This window comes from Elgaria multicarinata, chromosome 10, assembly GCF_023053635.1.
Source record: "Elgaria multicarinata webbii isolate HBS135686 ecotype San Diego chromosome 10, rElgMul1.1.pri, whole genome shotgun sequence".
Lineage (NCBI taxonomy): Eukaryota > Metazoa > Chordata > Lepidosauria > Squamata > Anguidae > Elgaria > Elgaria multicarinata.
In genome coordinates this window covers 56,115,701-56,131,721 of record NC_086180.1, presented here as the reverse complement: position 1 = coordinate 56,131,721, position 16,021 = coordinate 56,115,701, and the positions used below count along the sequence as shown (strand labels likewise).

The 16,021-nt window shown below is 40.8% G+C and overlaps 1 protein-coding gene across 1 annotated transcript in view; it reads left to right on the top strand.

Moving 5' to 3' along the window:
* Positions 1–16,021, top strand: part of CORIN (corin, serine peptidase) — a 137,900-nt gene that overhangs the window by 77,622 nt on the left and 44,257 nt on the right. The window contains exons 7-10 of the mRNA XM_063135103.1: positions 104–211; positions 5,429–5,539; positions 6,837–6,953; positions 13,003–13,110. Coding sequence (XP_062991173.1) covers positions 104–211; positions 5,429–5,539; positions 6,837–6,953; positions 13,003–13,110 — 444 coding nt within the window. The remainder of the gene's footprint in view (positions 1–103; positions 212–5,428; positions 5,540–6,836; positions 6,954–13,002; positions 13,111–16,021) is intronic.

Sequence of the window (16,021 nt, the reverse complement as noted above, 5' to 3'; positions counted from 1 at the left end):
CCTTTTTTGGGACTTCACTGAGCCCTGTCTCAAATCCAGTCCTGGTATATAGGATTGCTGCTGTGAAACTAAATGAAAAATTTAAAGCATATTTGTATTACAGATTGCAGTGAAGGAGTTTTCCGCTGCAACACAGGAAAATGCCTCAATTACACCTTTGTTTGTGATGGGTACGATGACTGTGGAGACATAAGTGATGAACAGAATTGTGGTAAATACGAAATATATATTTTCTGAAAAGCTTTAATCAATTCCCTCTTTTCTCTCCTCCCTACCCTGAAGAGTAGTGAGAAAATTCCAGGACCCCAGATTATTGGCCACAAGGTACTTCATTGGACAGAAATATAAATAACACACAGTTAAATTTATTCTGAAATCATAGACCTTGTCTCTTAGGAGATAGATTTCATCTGATAGAGACAACTCTGGCGCAGACAGAGGCTAGAACCAGCACAAAAAGGCACACTTAAGCCCCATAAAAATCCATTGGTTTAAGCTTGCCTAATGTAGTGCTGGATATTTTGCAGCAAGGCTATCTTGCATTTTCTTATCGCATGGTCTCTGAAATCTTCATCTTCTTTTCTGAAACATGAAGTCTGAAGGAGAGTGAATGCTTCAGAAGTGGTGGAGGCTGATGGCTCTGACTGTGGTGGGGCTGTGAATCCATTCTGGGTTTCAGTCAGAACCAGCCAGAATTTTAGCTATTCAAGGGGTTCAAACCAATCCTGAAATAGCTTCAGCCACTTGGATAGCTCCTTTGGAGTTCTGGGTGATTCTGACTGAAACCCAGAATAGATTCAAGAGCCACCAGCCTCCACTATTTAGATGTACTAAGAGCTGCCACTGCTTAGCCCTCCTTTAAAGTAATTATGGAAGTCAGATATTTAGTCATCAATGAGAAATCACTGCAAACTCTGTACATCTGGAATTAAGAGTTAGGGAGAAGGCTATATTATTGGGGTTCTATCCAATGTTAGTTCTGCTTAGAGTAGACCCTTTAAGTCCCATTCATTTCAATAGCTCTTAGTAGGACTAACGTTGGATACATCTGAATTGCTGCAATGCGTTATACATGGAACTGCCTTTGAAAATGGTCTGGAAACTTCAGCTGGTCGAAAACAGGGCAGCAAGATTGTTAATGGGGCTTGGCCAATGAGTCCATATTACTTTTCCAGCTGCACTGACTGCCAATCCATGTCTGCACCCGCTTCAAAGTGCTAGTATTAACATTCAAAGCCCTAAACGGTTGGGGCAAGGTTATCTAAAGGATCGTCTCCTCCCATATGTACCTGCCTGGACGCTAAGATCATCCTCAGGGATCCTTTTCTACGAACCTCTGCCAATGGAAGTGAGGCAGGTGGCTATCAGGATAAGGGTCTTTTCTGCTGTGACTGCCTGGCTGTGGAATGAGGTCCCTAGAGATGTTTGCCTGGAACCTACATTGTACTCTTCCAGTACTGGGTGAAGACCTTTTTATTTCCCTGGTATTTTAGCATTTTACCATCCAATCTCTGCATTGCTGTTTGTTTTTATTCTAGTTGTACTTTTATATTGTGGTTTTAAACTTCTATATTTCTTATTTTATACTGTACCTTATGGTATTAATTTTTGTGAACTGCCCAGAGAGCTTCGGCTTTTGGGCACTATAGAAATGAAATGAAATAAATACAATTCCTAGGCATGAGAGACTCAGTGACACTTGAGCTCATCAAGGTTCTCTGAGTTCCACCTCAAAGATTCACCTGCCTCATTCCCAAATGCAGGCTTATTGTTTGTTTGAATGGGAAAAGCGCACATTTAGGTGCATATTTTAAAAGTGCACATAAAAATGCATACATTTCCCCCCAAGAGCTCCACCACTCCTACTTTATTTATCTGGTTTTCATCTGCAGTTTCCCCCTCCATTTCCTTAGCAAGTCGAGTGCTGGGCACTTTTTTAATTCCCCTCCCCTTAAACCCTTTTCCTGATAGTCCACCAGTGCAAAATTCCATGTGTTTGCATTTGTGAAGGATCTATTTTCCTTTACTTTGATCATGTGAAGCTGTGCATCTCCAAGTTCATAAAATAGAGATCTGCTGTTCCCTTGCTCAAGAGTAAATTCCACTGATTTCAACTGCATTTACATCCAAGTCATACTAAAATCCCATGCATGGTTACCTTTGAGTAAACCCCACTGACCAGAAGTAAACTTACTTCTGAGTAAACAGAAGTAAGACCTCAGAAGTAAGCATAGGGTTGCACAGCACATCTTTCCAGTTTGCTGTTTTAGACTTTAAAAAAAAGCTTCTGAGTGACCACACTATTAAAAGTCAGTTCCACGTGTATAAGAGGCAGGAAGCCACACTACTGCTTTATAGCAGTATTGCAGTGCACTGACAACTGATGGGGCCCATATACCACTTTCATAGTGCTATAACCCGCTTGGTGTGGCTCCTGCCTCTTATATTCTGCTTTCATAGTGTTATATTCTGCTTGGTGTAGATCTGGCCTTAGTCTGCCCTAATAACTACTAATGCCTAAATGTTCCATATTTCAAATCTGCACATACTTATGTTACATTTAGGCCTTAGCTAGACCTAAGGTTTATCCCGGGATCATCCCGGGGTCATCCCTGTTCATGTAAATGACACACAGGGGATCCTGGGAGCAGGCAGAGACGATCTGGGGATAAACCTTAGGTCTAGCTAAGGCCTTAGGTTCTGAGGTAGCACGGGCCTTTCGGAACGGAGTACTGCATCAAAAACATATTTTGATCAGCTCTAAGAGGAATGGCTTACATTCTGAGATATGACCCCAGTCTTCTCAACTTAAACCCTGGATTACTGTAGTATTTTAGTGACAATTGGACTTTAATTTCCTTGTGTAACCTGTTATTTCCCAATAATGGCTTCTTGAAAAGCTAAACAATGTAAATCTTCCAAAAGAAAATTCTTTGCTAAATATTGGTGCAAAAATAGGATTTGAGAAGTTTAAATTCATTCTCTAGTACTTCTCACATGCAAACTCTTGAAAATTAAAAATAATTGATAGCTGGTCAAGGCCTGAGGCAAAACTCCCCACCCCCACCCCCCAAAATGATCTGTTTGTCCAAGGTAAATGTGCTTCCATGTTTCCTTCGACCAAGCAAAACGAGTGACAATGATACTAGAACCCCACCGATTGGTCAGATTACATGTGATACAAAGGATCTATGACTGGATCTCCTGACATTTTTGTGTTTTCTAGAACTTAATGTAACTGTGGGGGCTTTCAAATTTGATCAAAGCAGCGATTTTGAGGAAGAGGTGCTACAGTTTAATCATTATCCCCCGCATGATTTCCCTCCTCTAAATTGTTAGTTCTGGGGGCAATACTGCCCATGCAGTGTTAACAGCCGCTGGGGGTGGTAGAGAACTGAGCTTGGTTTTGCCTTGTCAGCTGTTAGCTGCTCCACTTGCATTTGCTGGCTGAACAGTATTCCTGCACTGCTGCCCCTCATCCTACCAACCTTGGGTGGTTGCTGCATATGGCAAACAAGCAGAGCAGGGCCAGATCTACACTACTGCTTTAAAGTTCTTTATAGCAATTTTATAGCGCTTTAAAGCAGTAGTGTAGATCCAGACCAGGTATCAGCCCTAGTCCATCACTCCTGTTAAACAACTGTTCAATATTTTCACCTTACATTTACATATTATCTTAATAAATCTAACCTGATTAAAACAGCCTCTAGACTTCTCAAATGACTACAAAGACATTGACATAGTTTCAGTTGTTTTACATATCCTGTCTTGTTGAATTCTCTCACTAATAGTCTCAGCTAGCCTAAACCAGCCACATCAAGAATCCATAATCTGTAAATGAACATTTCTCATAGCCGTCACAATACTACAAGCCTCCTTACTTTTAACTTTTGCTGCTACAGGATTTTCTATTATCCATTATTATGTTTGAAGCTACCCTAATTACAACATCGGACTGACCTTGTAGTGCCAGGTTCCTCTCTCGAGCAAGAGCCAGGGCATCAGCAGTGCCAGGCTTGTCTTGTTACTATTATGGTGGTAGCAAGTGAGTGGAGTGAAACAGCAAGCATGACCACAGCGGTGCCATTGCTCACCACCACCATGGGCTGCTTGGGTCATTGTCTTGAACAAGACAGACAGACAGATTCCTTGCCACTATTTAGTGGCATTCAGTAAACAATTGGGTGGGGAAAACAGATTTCTCTTCTCTGGCCTGGTAACTGGTAACCAGATGTACAAAAGCTGGCTAGGCAAAGGTTTTGTTTTTGTTTTTACATCAATTGGAAATCCAGTTTCCAACAACCGTATAGCAAAGAAACCCTACTGCAAAGTATGTATTCACCATGCGGTCTATATTAATTTCCTGTTTTTTAGAGAAATGAGTTTACAAAAAGGCTTTTAGAGTTAGTTAAGGAAACAATTTGTTCCAAACTTCTTTGGAGTCTTTATTATAATTTCCCCAAAGACCACCAGCAGACTAGTATGTATTCCAATAGGTGAGGGACACATGCATGTCAGCTTAAGCCCCAGGGGATTAAGTTGACATGCATGTGTGCCTTACTTATTGGGATACATACATAAATATTTTTTTCATTACAATCTGACTGTCAAAGAAAGCTTTCCATTCTCTCCAATTGAGTTCAAAAGCCTGGCAAAATGACTTTCCCCCCTGTAAGATTACAAAAAGTATTAGCCAGAAGAACTAAACTTTGCCTAATGAGAAAACTTCTCCAACCCCTGCAAGGGACAGTTTTTGTATGCTCCTTCCTTCTGTTAATAAAATATTTTTGGTAAATGGATAATCATAAGAAATAGCCTTTTCAGAAATACAACAGGATGGCCTACTGCTGTGAGCTCAGACTAAGAAATTATTTTATATGATTGAATTTATGTAATTACGTTATCCTCTGTTATTTGTTTGCAATGCTTTTATCTTGGTCTCTACTTGTTGACAGTTTCTAGCCTACAGAAATTCTCCATCAACACTGTTTGATGCTCTACTCCATAAGAGTCTTCCAATTCTTTACAGGAGACTGATTCTAGCAAATGTTTCTCTTGTTTCTGGAATTTCTGATATGAGCTTTTGCTCTTTGAGCCTCTGTATACATGGTATTCTGCAGAGTGGGGTCCCTAATGTACATAGATGGTAGCTGTACTGTTGGTTTTGAAACACCCTGTAGTTTCAAAAGTATGTAAGTTGCTTTGGCTTTGGGGAAATGTGCTTGATATTCCATGGGATCTGATGTTCAAAATTGCACCAGGCACATCTAAAATAGCCCTTTGACCTTAATAACTCCTCTTACCATGGCGTCACTGACAAAAGAACAGGAACTTTCACTTTGTTCAACATATTTCAACCCAGTTTGAAAGTGAATAATGAAAAGAGTTGCATTGTTCTTCCTTTCCGTCGATCTTTGTTCTCATAAAGATTGTAATCCAGTAACTCAACACCGATGTGGAGATGGGAGATGCATATCAACGGACTGGGTGTGTGATGGTGACCATGATTGTACCGATAAATCAGATGAGGCGAACTGTTGTAAGTTTTCTGATTTTATAAGTCTTAGTATCAGTATTTTTAAATGCAATGGAGAAGGATAATGCTAGTTATAAAATATATATGTTAATTTCTGGGAGATTTTCTTGTAAATCTTATTTGGAATTTAGTGTGTAATTACATAACGTGTTTATTATTGTGTTATAATAGTAGGGATTTACTGTATTACTATGATAATTAGAGAATTTGGATTTACTGTATTGCTTTTCTCATGTTGATTACCATTTTAACCAATATATATTCATCATCTAGCGTCTGTGATATGTTTATCCAAATATAACTAATACATTAAGGGAACAAAGTGTTCCAGCTGGGAGCCAGGAAACCACGTCCGCCACCCTCTTGCAACCAGTGGGGAGTAAACCACAGCGGCTAAGTGCAGAGAGGGCAAAAAAGGGGGAAATCCAGGGCCGGGGATGAGAGGATGCTATTGAAGCTGGTTTAGACAGCTTCCTAAATGCCTCCCCCCTCCTCCTAAGCCCCCAGCTAGATAGCCAAAATTAGCTACCTAGGGGCTTGTCTTCATGGAGGGTTTGCCCCAGGGTTGATTCAGAGTGGCGGCAGTTCATCTACCTGATGCAGCCACCATTGCAAAGCCATCCGGGGGCAAACCCTGGAAACTCTGCTCCAAAAAAGTTGGGCACTTAACCCAACTTTTTTTGGCAGCGGAGCCCATGGCGCCCTCTGATTGGTCGCCATGGGTGGCCCTGCCCCTGTAAATGTAAAAAAAATGGGGAGGGGGAGGAGAGGAACGGGGCAGCCAGGAGGCTGCTGCCGCTGCTGCCGCTGCCGAGCCAAGCACCGGGGAGGAATGGAGCAGCTGGCTCTCCTCCCTCTGACCTCCGTCTGGCGGCCCCGTTCTTCTCCCCCCCATTTTTTAAAATCTGTAGATCTACAGCTAAAAGCAAAAACGGGGTGGGGGGAGAGGAACGGGGTAGCCAGAGGAGGTCAGAGGGAGGAGAGCCGACTGCCCTGTTCCTCCCCTGTCCTCAGTTTGCCTGCGGAAGCAGTGGCATCTCTGCATTGGTGCTCCTTCCCATGCAGATGCCGGGAAAGAACGCCAATTCGGGAGCCCATGGCCTCGTGGCGCAGACCCGCTACTGTCAAGATAGTGGCTAGCTGAAAAAGCAGGGTGGATGGAGCATGGAGCCCCCCTGCATTGGATATACATATGTCCCCGAGTTTGAGGGCTTACGAGTGTGCAGCCCATAGGCCTGCGCCTTAAATAAATGTTTATATGAAATGGAGAGCCTTTAAAATATATTCTTGTTTTTCCCAGCATGCCACAGCCAGGGGTTGGCAGAATGCAGAAATGGTCAATGTGTTCCAAGTGCTTTCCAGTGTGATGGAGACAATGACTGTAAGGATGGAAGTGATGAAGAGAACTGCAATCAAAGTAAGGGAATATGTCACTCACTGCTTAACTTGCAGTTGAAAATATCTAAAACCTTATTTTGGGAAATAAATAGTTACATTTACATATTTTAGTGGAAGAGTGGATTTCTTTTGTGCATAATAACACACTGTACCCCCCAAATACTATTATATTATTACAAAGTGCTGCCTGTTTCTTGACTTCTATCAGTCTCTTCATGTCTTAGACCACAATCCACTAGAAGTGTACATGTAGAAATCCTAGGAGTTATATTTAGTGATATATAAGTGTCACAAATAAATAAATAAAGGTCACCAACTACACATGCAGGTCACCAGCTAGGTCAACATATGACGATCATGCATACATAAGCTATGGTGGAGTGCCACAGAGGTGGGTGACTTTGTTTTAAATCAAAATACAGTAGTATAACCATCCTAAATGTATGAGATAAGCTGAAGAGGGGACTATAATGTAAATAAATACATAAATATACTATTATTATTATTTTATTATTATTTATTGCATTTTTATACTGCCCAACAGCCGAAGCTCCCTGGGCGGTTCACAAAAACTTAAACCATTCAAGGTATAAAACAAACAGTATAAAAACATGATATAAAATACATGTTAAAAAGTGATTAAAAACTTTTTAACATGCCACACATGATTAAAACATCTTTAAAACATCCTTAAAACATTCTAAAATTTCACTGGATACTAACTTCAGAAATGGCAGGGAAGGTATCGGTGCATACGTGAACAGAACAGGAAGAAGTCCTGTTAGTAGTGTGGCATTCAGTCTGGGTAATTTACAAATGAAATTCGCTCACCACATGGCTGAGTAAGTAAAACAGTGTCCTTTCCATATGATCCTTAAGGAAATGCAATTAAGGGATAGGCTGACATGACTACCATCATTCATACTGTGGAAATAGAAATCCGGTACAGGAGTCCCCATGGCTGTGTGTACAAAGCTGTCCAAAGGCATGGTGTTTATAGGAATTCTGTTTAAGCTGTGCTATGATTAGCAGATGCTAGCTTTATAATGAATTGAGAAGGGAACTCCCATAGGGATAAGGGATGAGTGTGGAGAGTTGAGATTTTTCAAAATGAGTTTCAGTTTATAGGCTTGTGATACCTTGAGACTTGTCTTGCAAGTATAATTTTAAAAGTATTTGTTAAATAAAATAGTGTATCTCCAAAACTCTTCTGCCTTACAAAGCCTGCCCAAATTAAAATTAATTGTAAGATGCTCTAAGGTTGTTGGATATATATTTAAACAAACTAACAAGATCCAGGATGCATTAATACCTTTGTGCGTAGTTGGAAATAGTAACACAGATGAAGATCTGAACATTTTGACCACAACTTCTGGTGAGCACCAGAATGGGGAAAGCCAATATTAGAATTGTGTCATGAGAGCTTCAGAGTATGAATTGAGAGTCCCATGACAAATTCACACAAAGGGCAAAGTGGGTAAACTCAATGTGTGTGGGCTAGTGAGATCATACTCACCAGGAAAACGAATAATCTGAAATATGAGCTCTGGTGGCCCTTTTCATGACCATTGCTCATATCTAGGCAATCTTCTATTTTGCTCCCCCTGGTGTCCTAGGTTACTAAAACACTCTTTAGATCAAGGGTCCCCCAGCACGGGGATCTCCAGTGATGCCTGAGAAGCTCTTCACTCCCAGCACCCTTCAAAAAATATTTTTAATTAAAAAAAACAACAACCTTGAAAAATGTTAGGCACCATGTTCTTCCTGTACCTGAACCGGCCACTGATCAGCTGTTTGGCAGGAAGGGAAGGGAAGTGTTGCTTCTGGCCCTGCCCAATTTTCTTCCAACCACATAGACCTTTGCCCTTTGCTGTCTTTCTCTATCCACTCCAGCTTCTAGACTTGCTCTTTCTATCTCTTTTATCCCGTTGTTTTACTATTTCCCCCTCCCTCCTAGCCTTCTTATTTCTCTTCCCTCACCTCTTTATCTCACTGTTTCTCCTGCATCTAGCCTTGCTCTTTCTCCCACTTTCAGGACAGGGCTCCTGTTTCTTTAACAGTTGTATAGAAAAGGGAATTTCAGCAGGTGACATTTGTATGCATGCAGCACCTGGTGAAATTCCCAATTCATCACAACAGTTAAAGTTGCAGGAGCCCTGCTCTCTTTTGTATTTACCCAGGTGCTGCATGCATACAAATGGCACACAGGCTGTGCAAGCCTCGAATTTGGAAATCACCACGAATGCCTGCAGTTCCTGGGTTCCGTCATTAAACGGTGGTTGCATCATAAAATGCCTTTTAATAATGTGCTGCTTTAAATAATGTATTAGTTTTAAATGTTTTAATTAGTTATATGTATTTTATACTGTTGTCATTTGTGTTGTACCATGCCTCGATCCAGAGGGAGAGGTGGGTAACAAATAAATTTATTATTATTATTATTAAATGGCTGCCGAGGCCTCGGATTTCCATATCTGAGGCTTGCACAGCCCTAACACACACACACACACACACAACCTCTGGATCATCAAACTGTGATGAGGATACTGGCAGCACAGCTGTAGATGAAACCTAAGACATCATCACATAAGCAGACCATGTGAAAACACCAATCAACACGGTGCTGTGTGATGTCATGTGAGTCCAAACTGCAGCTTCCAACATGCATCTTGATATTGCACATGTACAAAACCTTGTATACATGAAATAAGATTCTATATTAAAAAACAATTCTTGTCCGAGCCCACGTGAATGAATAGTAGCTTAGGGCCATCTAGTTAGTTCATGATTGAGGCATTATACTCTTAGCCCCTACATGACACCAATTATTACCTTCCATCACATTTGTATTTTCATCTCAGTAAGGAGGACCCAGAAACAAGGTTTGGATGTAAACTTAACTTCACTTTATTTCTAAACCCATATTTTCTATCTCTGCCCCCCTCATTTCCTCCTTTCTCCCCCTTTCTCCCTCCCTCTCTCCCTTTTCCTCCCTCCTCCTGGGGCCTTCTAGGGACAAATCTCTTCACAACTCAAAACAAGAAGATGCATACAACTATTAGAATACAACAAACGCCTTGTCAAAAGATAATTTAGTCTTGCTTTAAAACTAATAAAAGCTCCATCCATATGAATGTCATGAGATGGAGGGGGGATCCTGTTTCCCTACCATCGGTATGACCTGGGCCAGATCTACACTAAGCAGGAGACAACACTTTAAAAATGGTTTGAAAATGGCATATGTCATGTGTCCTAGGCCTGAACAGTTGTCAAAACTATTATAAGCAGTAGTGTAGATCCTGCCCTCCTGCTGCAGTCCCACAATAGCGACAATTTCTTTACACAGAGAAAGGAAGGAAGGAAGCAGCAACAGCTATGTAGCCCATTCAGTGGGCATTTTTATTGCTCTGCTTTTCCTGAACACAGCAGGAAATGACAGCAAATTTCACTTCAAAAAAAAGAAGTCATATTTACCAGGGTCTATTTTGTCATGGAAAAAGGGCCAGAAGGGGTGGGAGACACGCAGGAGGACATGGGAAAAAGTGGGCAGTGACCAGCGCGTGATAAAATGGTTGTCTGATGACGCCCTATGTTTGACCTTCAAACTGCCAAAACATTTTAAAATGGTAACCGGTTTTCTGAAGGTAATGGCTCAAGAAAGGGATATGCTAATGTGTTAGCTATGTCAAAGACAAATTAATGTTTTGTTTTGTTTTAAAAAAGAATCATTATTGCTTCTATGTAGACAGAGTTTTATAGCTTAATCCTTTGCTATTTATATTTATGGCATAATCCCATGTAGTTATGGCCACCAATTTGGACGGCTTTAAAAGGAGATTGGACAAATTCATCTTGATAAGGCATGGCTGCTAGTCCTGAGGGCTATACACTACCTCCAGTATCAGAGGCAGTGTGCCTACTGTCACAGAAATGACCAGAGCTGAAAGGAAAGTTTTCCAGGCAGGCAAGTCTCAATACAAAAGCTTTTATTCAGACTCTACATGTGTAGGAGAGAGATAGCCTCCAGCAAACCGAAGGCCAGGCTCTCTGCCATTAATTGACATTCTGCAAACTTTTATACATTCATAGTCTTTTCAAACATCCCATCTTCCTTCTCCCTTTGATAGACTACATTCCAATATAGTTGCAAGCTACACTATCTAACTTTATTTATTTATTTATTACATTTCTATACCGCCCAATAGCCGGAGCTCTTGAACAATTCACTCTTAGAAACTACAGTAATTACCGGTGCCAAGATCTCTGGCCATAGCTAGACGGGGCGATATCATGGGGCGATCCCTGGGATCATCCCTGTGCATCCACATGATGCACAGGGGATCCCAGGAGCAGGGAGGGATGATCCCTCCCTTGCCCCGGGATCTCACCCTAGCCTTTGAGCCCGCTTTTTCCACAATCTCGGGCTGATCCCGAGACTGTGGAACGTGTGTGCGGGCATTGTGGTTTGTCCTGGCTCCTTGCGGTTACTCGTGAGGATCCGGGACCTGCGCCCATCAGGGGTGGGGTGGCAGGAACGGGAAAAATAATTTAAAATAAAAAAACTTACCTTTTGTGCACGAGTGTTCATGCTCTTTTTTTCTTTAATGAAAAACAAAAACAAAATGGTGGGTGTGACGTCCTCTCCCTTCGAGGTCGTCGCATGCCAAGTGTAAGCAGAGGGGAAGATCTCGCAATAAAAATATTGCAAGATCATCACTCCTCTGTCGCTCTAGACCCGGTAGGTCTAGCTGAGGCCTCTGTGTTCTTTGACAAGAGCCATCAGGGCGCTGTAACTAACAAAGCTGATTTAGAAAGCTGCAACTTGCCCTGCAAGGGGAACTGAATGTTTTTAGACAAAGAGGAAGATGATTTCTTCCTGCTTGTTTGAAGGTTCTGGCACAGAATGTGAGGAGTTTGTGTCTCTTGAGTTCTGCTTACACATTTTCCCTTGAGAAACAGGTTTCTGTGGATTTAGGTTTCTTTATCACTATGTACACCAGTTGCTGGGGAACATGGGTGGGAGGGTTCTGTTGCACTCATGTGCTTCTTGTTGGTTTCCTACAAGCTGCTGCTTGGCTACAGTGGGAACAGATGGCTGGACTAAATGGACTGTTGGTCTGATCCAGCATGGCTCTTCTTATGGTCTTATGGTCTTTCCTTTTACTAGAAATCCTAAAGTTTAATAATATATCATGCTGAACTCCTCTGTTAGCTACTCCATTTATGCACATAACATGAATAGATTGCATTTCTGTGACATGGAGTAGAGCGTGTCACAGAAATGCAATCTATTTTTGGGCAAGGACCTAGATCAGATCCTAATAATTATAGTCCAATTTGTCTTCTATTGATTGTTGATTTTTATACTATAAAATTGAAGCCTGCTCTAAAATTAAAGATGTGAAACTCAATTTAGAAAGGAGAGATTCACAGTGGATCCCTGTATAAAGTTGCATTCAATGTTAATCCTACTTAGAGTAGTCCCATTGAAATGAATGGGACTTAAGTTGGACTAACACTGGATATAACTACTGATGGGTCAATTTATCCCGAGTGAATTTGTTATTTACTCAGAAAGTAATATTTATAGGAAGATAACCATTTCCCAACCATTCAACAATATTAAGTATGCATGTAGCTAAACAATGGTGCAGAAAAGAATACATGTTGACAATTGCTGTTATCTGATGTTGTTGTTAAGGTTTCTGCAGAATCACTGCGATTGTCACTATTCATATCACCCTTTTCTCCTACCTCAGTGCTCTTTAGTACAGCTGAAGATGAAGAAAGGTATGCCCTGCCAAGTTGTTGGGCATGGTATAATGAGTATGATCTACATTTGTGATTGCTAGTCAGAAGCAATCACAGTTGGGAAGGAAGGAATGGCACAGAGGAGCAAAAGTGGTTATCTGATCATCACAGATTTTTCTCCTTCTTGAAGCCAAATCTTTGTTGCACTGCTAGAGTGCAACAAGGGGATAGAACATTGGAAACTACCTTTTAGCACTGACTATAGCATAGTTAACACTATTCAGTAATTATTGTAAGATTTTATTTTATCCTTCCAGGTCAAACACCATGTCAGGAAGGAGATCAGAAATGTACTTCTACTTCCTGTCCTGATTCCTGTAGCTACTCTCCTCTCTGTGATATGAATAATAGCCGAGCAAACTGTAGTGAGTAGGGTATTGCTTTGTGCCATTGACATATCTTGTGCATGCTCTCAACAGCCTCTGTGTTCTTTGCATTGATAATAGTGCACTTCAGGAGTCAGAAGAAAATAATCTTTTTGTTTTAGCTATTTCTGATGATTATTGGTAATATGTTTCAGTGCTGAAATTGTCTTGATTAGACCAAACCAAAAACAAAGGTATTCAGTCATGCGGTTATCATATCAAAGATGTAATGAACATTACTTGTGACTCCTGATTCCAAGTTTTTATTCTTTACATGCTTTCTGTCTTTTCTTCTTCTAACTGGGCATTCATTGTTGTAACAACATTTTAAAATATGTTGTGAAAGCATCTATAATCAGACATAAAAGAAAGAGGGCTAAAGCTGGCTCATGAATCAGCAGTTTTTAATTTAAGTATACATGGTTCAAATTAAGTCAAGTGAATGCATCACAGGCCTGGATTTACATGCCCATTTTTCTTACTGCAGGACTGGGTTTACAAGGTTGAGTGTGCGTTGTTGTTGAACTGTGGGTTGTTGTGTTGTTTGAACCCAGCCACAATAATAAACCATGATTTGTTAACCACAAACAGTCAACAACCGCCCAGAGAGTTCCGGCTATTGGGCGGTATAGAAATGTAATAAATAATAAATAAATAAATAAATAAAACCCCAAAACAAACCATAGGTTCTCTTATTGAGTTGTTCATGGTTAACAAACCATGATTTGTTAGCACAGCTCATTCAGACAATACAACCCATGTTTCCACAACAACCCATATTTTAATGAAAACTCATACTCAACCATGAGTGTGGGTTGTCGTGTTGTGTAAACACAATCAGTGTTGTCTTTGAAGTTGTCTTTTGTAGTCGACCTTTGTATGGAACTGAATTATAGGAAGGTGTGTATTTCAGTAGTAAAGCACATACTTTGCCTACAAAAGGGCTGAGTTCAGATGACACACTAATCAACTGGGGAAGGGGGGTGTAACTGGAATAGAATGGGAAACAACAGTTGATTAGTGTGTCGTCCGAACTCAGCCAAGGTCTCAGGTTCAATCCCTGCATGTCCAGGTAGAGTTAGGAAAGATGTCCATGTGGAATCTCAGAGAGGAATTGCCAGTTAATATAGACAGTACTATTATAGATGGATATTGTCCTGGGGATATTGTCCTGGGGTAAGGCAGCTCCCTGGCTTCTATTTGAGTTATGGGCCCACTCAAAGGGTATGTTCCCACATTACTTATCTTGTCTTGTGCCCATGTGTTGGAGGGAGTAACAAATGGGCTTTCACACTTCTAAAAGTGATCCAAAACAAGAGGAAATGCATTTTTCCAGAACAAATTGACTTGATTCAGAAACAAGTATTTTCACTCTTTTGGGGGTTATTTTTAGAAGTGCAAAAGCTGGCTCTCTTGTAATAGCAACAGGACTGTATCAATAGGTAGAACTAAGTGAGACACACAGGAAGTTAGATGGAAGAGGAAGTCAGGGACACAGACTTTGATTGAAGGAATACTCGCCCAATCAGGAGGTGACACAGCAGTCAGTGACTCAGCACTCTCAAGAGTCAGTCAGGGCTGGAGAGAAGTTAGTTAGAAGCAATGTTTGTTTGAGGCAATAAAAGTTTTATTTTTATATAATACTGCATTCCTCATTTGCAACAAACCTATCTTTGAAACAGGCATAGCTGGAGACAGCACTGTGGGAGTCTCACTCAAACCAACCTTTGATTCATGGTCAACAAGTTCAGACAATCACTGTCAATTTCACTGTATCAGGAACTGTGGGAAAACAGGCCACATTTATACATCTTATTTATCATATGTATAAGGAGTTTACCATGCAATCCTGTACATGACTACCCAGAAATAAGACCTAAACATATAAATGGGGTTGTGTCCAACATTGTCATTCTGGGAATGTGTCCCTCAACACCACCACCCGCACCCTCAAAATCTGCTCCAGACATTTGTGAAACCCTCCGAAGCATATTTTTGGGTGGTGCAGAGGGCTGTAGGGGGGAGGAGAGAGGGAGAAAGTCAGTTTCTGCTAGTTGATTTCTGCTATTGTGACATTGGATTTAACCTATTGATACAAGGACCAGTGGAGGCATTGGGTACTGCCATTTGTCTCAGACTGAGATGGGAAGCAGGTTCAAAATTGGAGAAAACAGTGGAAGAAATGTAATATTCCAAGAGAAATTATAAAGATAAAAAGCTAACGGATCAATAAGGAAGACATAAGGAAAAATATTGTATATTAAAATTGTATTTTGTCAGTATTAGGAGTGGCTTCCAGACACCGCTGCATCCTCATATGATGTGTGTGTGTTTTAAAAAAGTTCCTTTGTCGTCAAAGAATGTTTAAAACCCTCAGCTAAAGGATTTTAATCCCTCTTTAGCAACAACTTTTTGAATATGTCTTCATTCTGTAAAATATCACTGAAAAGAAAATACAGTCTATAAGTTTTTGAAGATGGCTTCTAAGGAAGCTATGCAATGTCAGGATTGTTTAGACATGTTTCGTTAGGGTTGCCAAATTTTCATAAATTGCTTCTTCACACATAATTAAGTGTAGGAAACAGATTCATAATATAGTATCCATATATATGTGACCATATGAAAAGAAGAACAGGGCTCCTGTATCTTTAACAGCTGTATAGACAAGGGAATTTCAGCAGGTGTCATTTGTATGCATGCAGCACCTGGTGAAATTCCCTCTTCATCACAACAGTTAAAGCTGCAGGAGCCCTGCCCTCTTTTGTATCTGGTCACTACAAAAGAGGGCAGGGCTCCTTTAGCTTTAACTGTTGTGATGAATGACACCTGCTGCGATTCCCTTGTCTATACAGCTGTTAAAGATACAGGAGCCCTGGCCTTGTGTTCATATGGTAATGCTATGGTGGAATAA